At 35.5% G+C, this 10,097-nt stretch overlaps 1 protein-coding gene across 1 annotated transcript in view; it reads right to left on the bottom strand.

Moving 5' to 3' along the window:
* LOC125680759 (uncharacterized) overlaps positions 1-5,900 on the bottom strand; it is a 9,419-nt gene extending 3,519 nt beyond the window's left edge. Inside the window, exons 1-3 of the mRNA XM_048920520.2 lie at positions 4,080-5,900; positions 340-477; positions 1-181 (exon numbers count right to left, since the gene is read on the bottom strand). The exon at positions 1-181 is cut by the window's left edge and continues 54 nt beyond it. Coding sequence (XP_048776477.2) covers positions 1-181; positions 340-477; positions 4,080-4,241 — 481 coding nt within the window. The 5' untranslated portion in view covers positions 4,242-5,900. The remainder of the gene's footprint in view (positions 182-339; positions 478-4,079) is intronic.
* Between the last annotated feature and the right edge of the window lie 4,197 nt (positions 5,901-10,097).

The following is a 10,097-nucleotide window of genomic DNA, read 5'->3' as shown; positions in this document are numbered from 1 at the left end:
GTTGGAGTTCTATCTCGTAATATCCCGTTTCTTCAGGATAAAAGTGATGTTCGTTTGTTCCTGCTAAATTCAATCTGTGTTGATTTAGACACTCCTGCGACACGGGTACGGACGGGTTGTTATGGGGACAAATTTTGAATTGAAAGTTGCCCAAGTGAGATGCTGTTAATTGAATCCCAACCTGCGAAGTACAGATTTTTTTAAAACCATTACAATATGCAGTAGCGCCCCCCCCCCCCCTCTCTCTCTATCTCAAGCATTTTTATTTGTTAATCAAGAGTTATCATTATTTTTGTCTTTCAAAATTATGGCAATTTTCACTATCTCGCTTATAAATACTTTGATGACTTGTCCACGTGTGTAGTTTCGACCAATCACACCCGATGCGTACATTCCACCAGCCTCGTTCTCGCGTACTTCTGCATCATAGGCATCTCCACACGTTCCACACTTCCCGTCAAATTCTTCCCATTGTTTCTGCACGAAAAAAGAACTCATTTTGATGCTGGGTATAATTATTCTTCACTTGAAGTTAAGAAAGGGATAGAAAAGATTGAAGGAAAATTCTTCAGGCGTATTATGGATTTTATATTGACTGAATTCGTTTGAAAAAGTTGTACACACATTACTACATGTAACTATGGAACACGTGATTAAGATACACGTGTACCATGAAGTCACCGATGTTATTAATAGATATTCTCATTTGCATGGTTTCTTTATTTAGACTTAATTTCCTTGGCAAATATCTATGAATGATCTTTCCTATTTGTTTTAACCTTGATGGTTGACCACCCTTGATTTGTCAAGTCAGTTTCAATCTACATAATGCCAAACAGGTATGATAACCCATTTTCTAGAACCACACACCTTCGGAATGTCTGGGTTTTCTCGATATGAATATAGGAGAAAGGCTTGCAACTCCTATTACGAGGTAAACAATGTGGGCAGGACCCCCCCCCCCCCCATTTTTACTGCATTCTTTAGCCATATAACATATCTTTATTGCCATGAAAGTTAATCAAATATTCCACCAACTTTGTAAAACATTTTAAAGTCAATATAAAAAAGAGGGTGTTGCACAGAAGCGGGAATTTTCCCTAATCGGAGCTCCTTGCCAACATTCGTGACGTAGAACTGACCTTCATTCATATTTATACTCATTGCGCATTTGTCATTTAAATACCTCAAGGATTCCCCAGTACTAGGGACAAGCCTAATACATTTTATGTGTCGATACATTATACATGTAGCCTAAACATAATTTTTGAAATCGTGAAAATTAAATCGTCTTCTTTTTTTCCTGAGTATCAGATACAATGTATACGGTTACATGTTACGAGTGTATAAAATATTTAATATTATATACTACTACAGTCCAAAAGCTCTTATACTCGTATGTTTTATTTTCTACAACCAACAATTGGCAACTTTACATGACTCTGGCCACAAAACAATATATGGTAAGTTTAATACACATTAATAAAATTCAGCATTATTCAAATTATATGCACCTGTAAAATTTGATTCAACATAGGAATTTGCGACTGGAATACATATGAACTCAAACTGTTTAACGGTTATTTACCTCGTTTGGCCTTAAAAGTTTTCTTCCAAAGCTTTGCAAAGTTCACAACGATTTTTCGCAAAAGGCACGATGCCTTTGTCAACAACTTTCATTCAGAAAAACATACAAGTTCTCGTTAGCAACCTTGACTATCAAAACACAGGTTTTTTCATGCTGTATTCGACGTGTTTGTTGAGAGTCTTATTCACGAACTAAACAGTGTCCAGATTGGAAGCTTATTTCAAACTCGGAACATGGTAATAAACAGATCTGACATGAAACATTTATAAAAACTAGAACCGTGTTTCAATTAAGAAAAAAAAATGTAGATGGTAAAGGAATATAAAAAAAAATATGTTCGTGAGGGAGTCGAACCCGGTCGTTTTAAAAATAGAAAACATCTTTACATTTAAAAGTCGACGACCTTATCCACTGGACCACGCAGTAGACCATACATTACTGAGGAAAATTAACGTACAGGTGAAGTTGAAAATAATACTAGTGAAGTCGTTTCGGTTTTTTTAAATTTACAAAAAAAAATGCCCTCGTGAAACAAAATTTCAAAGCGACAGTTTTATAGAGGAAAACTCGAAGAACATGCTCATGCTAAATTTATTTTGTTTCACAGAGGCAGTTTTTCTGAAATTTGGGGATACCCCTCCATTTTAACGCTAAAAATCATATAAATCGCTTATTGCTTGATTTAAACTCGAAATATTTTGGCTAATTTTGTCAACACACGTCTTTTAAACTTATTTTCAAAAATTATTGAATCAAGACATACGTTCCAATTGGTTTTGTCATATATTTGAATAACTCAAAATTTTCGATCTTTCATACAACACCTCTAGGGAAATTAACATGAGACATGCAACACCTTCTTTACCTGTTTATTTTACTAGAAATTAACTTAGCCCACTTAGTTCTTATTTTATATTTTCTTCCTGTCTAAATGGTAAAAGGTTAATAGTTTTCAGGTGATTAATTGCAGTAAAGGTAAGAAGCAAGCAACACAGAAACATAACCACTTCTCCTGAGAAGGTTACGTATTTCAATTCTGGATATGAAATACAACGTGTATCGCAATCTCCATCGAGTACCTTCTACGGGATAAAGATGATTTTAACATTGCATTTCAAATACCTTCTATGTGTATTTTCTTAATGAATTTACAAGCATTTTTATTTCTCCTTTAATATGATGAAATTAGATAGTACATTCGGTGAAATTGTTGTCGCGCGCTACACAGGTCAAACCAGTGTTGCAAACCAGGGCACAGCATTCACAGAGAGAGAATCAGTGAGATTAAAATTGTGAACTGTGACGTTTCACGACGGTAAACTTCATAGTATGCCGGCGTAGAGTGTTGCAGTTTATATCCTCACGCACTCCTAGCCGTCAGAATAAACGTACTATATTTACCAAGATTAACACGTGCATTATTTACAACTGCAACACATTCGTGAGAGAATGGCTACCATCATTGTCAATATTTTAGGATGACCCGTCCCTTTCTCAGGACAAAGGTTCTCGTTATGTTTACGTGTGGTAAAAAAAAACCCCGATTAATAACAGCACTATTTCTACATTATGCATGTTCAATTTTGTTATAATGCAATAAGATGTATGTCTTTCGCAATAAAGAATTATTATTAGCTAGAATTGCTCTCTTCAAATACCAAATTATTGTTTTATGAATCAAAGATCGAGTTTTATGATATACATGTACATGTAATTTACATGGGTTTGTGTGGAGAAATCAAATTTGGAACCCTTGGTATGTTTCTCTCCAGCAACGTGTAACCTCCACAACAATAAATCGCCATCTACGTGGTTTTTTATGTACCGGGTAGGCTGCTGTTAAATGTCTTCATAGAAATCATGAAACGAGAAACACGAAGCACCGACAAACACCATAAAAAACACCTTTTCCCTATTATATTACCATTTTCCGTTTCAATACTAATAATCAGTGATTTCAACTCTGTCTCCTGTAAGTTATTTCATTACTTGTTCCGAGTTTGTTCTCCTCAAACATTCAGTAGACAAGATTTTATCATGCGGTGAGAAGAAACATACTGTTTCATTACGATTTAAACCATTTTATGTGCATAAATGATGTAAGACTATTATATGTGCCTATAAAATTAAATCTAATGAATGCCACGCGGACGTGCCTGACTTGGTGCAGCATAGTTTTGAAATTGAAGGAGTCCGTGTGCATCTTTTTCATAGTAAGTTTTTTTTTAAATAAATATTTCTAAAGTTTATTTCTCTGTAATTGATGGAAATATAATGCATGATGTTTATCATGATGCATCAGGAAAAGAACAAGTTGGACTTCACAAAAGTTTATTCTTTATGATAATTTTCAAAAGATCTTGTACTCTAGATAAATATTTTTAAAACACTTAATCAGGTACAAGTTCCTATATACTAAGATTTTTAATTCTGATGAGCATTCATCAGTGGTGATAGCACCATCCATAATAACAAAGAGTAAAATGCATACCGTTACTCCTCCACAGAATAGTTCCATGTCGTTGTAGTTGGGAGGAAATCCCGGGTACACCCTCCACATGGAGGACCGCTGGGGAGGCTCGATCATATACCCGTGTGGCTCAACCACCGCCAACAGACTAGCTAGATACACAGTGACAGTCAGATAGTTCATGGTCTGGATTCTGGTGGTGATGAAGGATCACCTGCTTCATATATATATATGATATCTACCTCATAATGATCATTCTAGTATAAATGTGATACTGATCTTAATTAAAGTTTTGATTGTTTGATTTCTTGATAAAGCCTTGTTACTGTCATGTATGTAGAATAAAGATTTTATCCTCATTCAGATGTTATACATAAATATCATATTGGGTTGGTAACTCGTAGCTACATGTACATGTATTTCAACCTTTAAAATTCACAGAACCAAGGATATTGTAGCCCCATTCATCATTATCGGCCGCCAGATGGTTTTAGACAATCTGATTAATATGTCGCTATATGAATTAGAAGTTTCTCCGTCACAAACAAGTTCTGAGAGTATTGCAATAGCAATACATGTTCCCAACCGGCACCACTATTTATTTGAAGGATGTCATTTATGTAGACCATGTATATTTGGACGAGCGGGTAGATATTATATTTAATACCAGAAAATGGTATACTTTTCAATCTCTTGTAATTAGATGCGGTGAATCGGACGGGCACGGTAACAAATCGGTATGCCTTAAATTACAGAGGTCTCACACCATGAAAAATTCAAAGAACAAGAGAGAGTACAAGGATTATGAGAACTGTAACGAAAGTGAAACTTAATGTGTATCTACTCATGCAATAACCACATAAAAATTCAGATTTCCTAAATGCAAGTTACGACATTGTAGAGAAAAGTTCAGAAAACTACATTCGGTACAAAGTCCCATAAATCTCGTGAAAATCAGTCCACCAGCCGAAACTTAAACTTGATCTGTATACATGTACATATGTTAATAAATCACAAACCAAATCTCATCTTCCTAAATCAAATCATGGTGAAAAAAGTCTGAAAAACTAAAGTGAAGAAGTTCATTCAACTAAGTCTAACAATTTTTGTTACAATGGGTCAACCGTAACATAAGGGAAACTTCATCTGTTTAGATAACCACGTATTAAGTTGCATATTTCTAAGTTAAAGCATGGTGGGGGGAGTTCTGAAAACTATTTTCGGTACAAAGTTCCATAAATATCTTAAAAATCAATCAACTGTGTCGAAACTTAAACTAGATCTTTAAACATATAGTAGTAAACCACATACTTAATTTCAGCTTTCTAAATCAAAGGGTGATGAAAAATATGCATAAAACGAAGTGGGACAGACTGCCTGACAGACAGGTCAATAATCGTGAACGCTGGAAATTGCAAGTGAATGTAAAAAAAATAAATAAATAAATAAATAACTTCAAAAGGTTATGCATCAAAAGATGTTTTCATGTATAATGGTGTAATTGAGACTGTAAAATTATTAGATTATTCAAGGAATCGTATGCCCATTTGAACTCATTCGATAACCACATAAATTAATTTCAGATTCCGAAGTTAATGCATTGTAGAGAAAAATCCAGAAAACTGCATTCAGTACAAAGTCCCATAAATCTCGTAGAAATCCCTCAACTGTGGTGAAACGTGGTCTGTAAACATTCAGCAGTGAGTCACATACCAAATTCCAGCTTCCCAAATCAAAGCATGGTGATAGGAAGTCCGGAAAATAAAGTTGGGACAGACGGACGGACTAACAGCTACATGTAGTACATATATCATTCATATATCTTTTTAAATAATATTAGAAAGGAATAATACGATTTAGGGTGAGAGAAAAAATTTCACCAAAATGTGCTTTACTCTTTCTTTAACTTCGTTCAACTTCCTAAGTCATCCGGCACAGCGCGTAAGGATATATTGTTAGAGACTTTTGTGCGAGTCTCATCACATTTCACTTTTTCTTTGGTACATAAAAGATATGATACAAAATATTCACTAAACCATATAATCCTATATTCAAAACTTTATTCCAATGCAGAAAGATATAAACAACATCATATGTAACAGAAATATGGATTTTTTCCTTTCAATTTATTGTGTATTTATAAATAAGATAAATTTCATTTTTAATTTTTATGAGCATTATAAAAGGTATCAATATGGACGAGTTCATCGCTGGTTAGAGGGGTTGAGGGTTAAGATATGTCACATAACACACCAGAGTATCTGCATAAAGTAAATAAATGAATCTATAAATTTATTGAACCATTGTTAACTGCGTAAATTTAGTGGAAATAAACCAATATTAATTTTTTTTTAAATCCAGAGGAAGTACTTTGATATATGATAATATGATATTGTTTCTTTTCTTTAAATGCTTGAAAAAGGGGGACGTACAGATACGATGCGCGGTGGACTGCTTTTGTTGTTCTCAGTGGCCGAAGCCTCTCCCGACCCTCCCGGAACCCCACAATGCACTGTAGGGGCAAGTCCAAGTCCAATTCCGTAACATGTTACGAGGGATTATACACCTTTGTGTTCCTGTAAAATCCACCATGGGGCCAAGGGGGGAAACCCTAGAGGGAGTAGAGGCACACTCAATTTAGTCATAATTGGATTTGTGAGTACATGTATATTTAAGTCCCATTGGAGATTTCCACTCATCTAGACTTTAGAGACCTCACTTCCAAGTGAAGTGCCACACATGACGCTCAGTTTAGGAGGATTGTTGATTGTTTGATGTTTTCCGCCACACTCAACAATTTTTCAGTTATATGGTGGCGCCCAGTTTTTATTGGTGGAAGAGAGAACCCAGATACAATGTACCTGGGCAACATTCATTAACACTATTGGCATATGAAGCTAAGGTGGGGAGGGTAAAGCATCCTTTGTTTCCACTAAAATATGGAAATGAAATAGACAAGTACATTTGTACGAAGAACTAAAGTGAATTAATTTACATAAGGGGGAAGGTGTATCCAGTCAGTGTGTATTAGTTAATGCGATCGTTTTTCCTTAGTAAAATATACATACCAAGTATTCTCTACAATTGATTCAATTACCGAGATTGAGTACAGTATTTTCTCCGACATTGATCTATATTTCCCGCACTGTGTGATACAGGTAACAATATCTAGACAGTCTTGGAGATCAAAGGATACTAGAGGCAACCCGCGGGTAATGTTTAGATCAGTATGGATCGCTTCATTGTATCTCAATTTTTATTAAAATTAATTTAGCTTATACATTAAGTGCTTGAGGACAGAACTGAGATTATTAATAAACCCACATGGCATAGAAACTGTACGGTGAACTGAGAAGTATACATGTATTTTGCAAAATACCTTTGAATAGAACGCCATGTAATATATATGATCTATCAACGAATAAACATTTTGTTTTGCCACCCCACCCCCTTTAACTTTTTTAAATTAAAAAACATGACAGAGACAGGCAGAGTGAGAAAGAAAGACTCTACAATGTTCATTTGTATGCATCGTTTTACTTAGCTTTAAATCCATGTTGAGACGTCGATGTCACGCGCTTTAGGTGAATTTTGACCTGTGCTGCAGATGATCTCTTCAAGACGCCCAGTGTCGTAGCAGTGAGGATTTATTTTTACCATGTCAACAAGGAACCTCCATATTTAATGTTTATATTCAAAAGACCCGTAACATTTAGTTGTGATGCCGACCGCTAGGTGAAGGAACAGTCACAATGTACAGGTTTGTTTGACGAGGTACCGGGCTCCCCACTGGTACAAGGTTACCGTTACTGATCTCTACAAAAACAAAATATCATCACCCTGTCCAAACATTACACATCTATCTTAGTTACATATTTCAACCATCTTCTTATCCCCTCCCTCCCACATGTCTTTGAATTTTATTTCGACGCCTATGTGATTGTTATCGAAACAGGTTGAGCCTGTGGCGAAATAAAAAAAAAAAGTGCTTCTCTTAAAGCATCTTCATAAATCAAGGGTTATTGATTCGTTACCTCGCACTAACCCTTAACATCAGTTACCTTTCAATATATGGTTCGAGACGGAGGATGACCCACTACGCTGAGATTGAATTAGCCAATAATATTCCTTGTTTCACATGCAAGTTTGGTTAAGAACATAAACAGAAAGTAAACAAATGGCGTTTGTTGATGAAAAGACAATTGAAAAGCATGTAAAACTTCGTCTAATTCTTTCTTCAAAGAAAATACATTCCCGAAAATCAGTCGACGGTATCTGTCTACTGGTAACTGGCCACAAATTCTACACCATGTCGCCGTTGCTTTACGTGTTTAGTTTCGTTTTCGGTCGATTAAAGAACCCCGTTTTCTGATTGGATCCACGCGCTACAGCTACAACACCAATCATATGTCCGTCTCGAACCCATGTTTTGAATGGTGACTGGTGTCAAGTGCAAGTGTGAGGTAACAAATCAATAATCCTTGATTTAAGATGCTCTTAAAGGTGTTATCGCATGTCCCTTTAAAACAAAATTTTATATAATGGCTCGTTATTTAATGCACCTACATGTAGCTCATTTTAGATATATTAACATTTCCAATGTTTTTGCCTTCGATATCTTTACCACGAAAGTGCTTCATGTCGGCATACTTTTCATGATATCTTTACCAATTGTAATGATAGATATTTCCTCATGAATGCGATACAGATGGGAACAATATGAGTATGAATCCTGATAGATATAGTACATGTGCGTGAAAGGTGAAGTTAACGAACAGTGATAAAACTCATCACTCCACAAGAATACAAAAGAGTTGGGGAGACACGGATCCCTGGACACACCAGAGGTGGGATCAGGTGTCTAGGAGGAGTAAGCATCCCCTGTTTACCGGTCGCACCCGTCGTTAGCCGTATTTCTTGATCAGGTAAACGGAGTTATCCGTAGTCAAAATCAATGTGCCGAGAACGGCCTAACAATCAGTATGAAACACGTCAGACGTCATTTTACTCGATAGGTTGTACTGGCAAACTAGAACGTTATAACGACCATAGAATTTGCGAAATGCTGACTTTAAACGAGACTGTTGAAACCCCTGCGCCATCAACTTGTTTGTCAGTAACCTGCCTCGATATAAACTTATCATACGTGGAACAAGCTCTTGCGTATAGAATCAATGAGAGATATAAACACCATATGCAGATGATAATGAAATATTGCTACATAAATATGGGAAGTTGACGATGGTAAAGCTGAAATCATCCCGTTTATCATAAAGGTGAGTTGTTAGTTTGCCGTTAATACCTATTTTCAATAAAATATCTAAGTATGAAGCAGAAGTGTACGACTTTGTGGAGTGTTTTATTTCAAGTTCTAAGGTATATATCGATCGACATATGAATGAAAATTATTATAGTTAATAGATAAAACGTCATCGATACATGTATATCTAAATATCGTACCACAGCAAGATATTTTGTCTTCTCACGTAGAGGTTTTTGTATTTTGTACAAATTCTGCCTCATAAGAATATAAAAACAGGTCAGCTAACAAAGGAGCACAATTCATGCCCATAGGAATTCCAACAGACTGTTAGAAGACCTGATCAAGAAAGGCTACGAAGATATTGTCAATTAGGAACTCCAGCAGATTTTTAATTTCAACTTCCCAGTACTTGTGCGTGAAATCCGAGTGGTGTTTAACAAGTAAGTTTTTGGATGACTGATCACTATATATGAATATTTCCGTTTTCTATTTTTGTTGCAGAAGCACCTGTCTATGATGTCAAAAAGTGTAGTCTTTAATTCATTGTGAGGAATGGTCGTGTAAAGAGTAGAAAAGTCATACGTTTTGACGTTGATTGAGAAACGTTTGCGATTTCAAGTTTGCTAAAAGTTGTTTAGAGTTATTTTTTGAATCCATATTGATTTACGTCTAGTTTTAAAAACGGCTGAAAATTCCACCAGCAATAAAAGTAGAATATTTTTTTTAAAAAAAATACATGTAAGTGTCAATTTTGAAAATACATGAGGGTGCTTCAC

The sequence above is a fragment of the Ostrea edulis genome, chromosome 2 (assembly GCF_947568905.1).
Source record: "Ostrea edulis chromosome 2, xbOstEdul1.1, whole genome shotgun sequence".
In the NCBI taxonomy this organism is placed as follows: Eukaryota; Metazoa; Mollusca; class Bivalvia; order Ostreida; family Ostreidae; genus Ostrea; species Ostrea edulis.
This window is presented reverse-complemented; position numbering and strand designations above follow the sequence as displayed.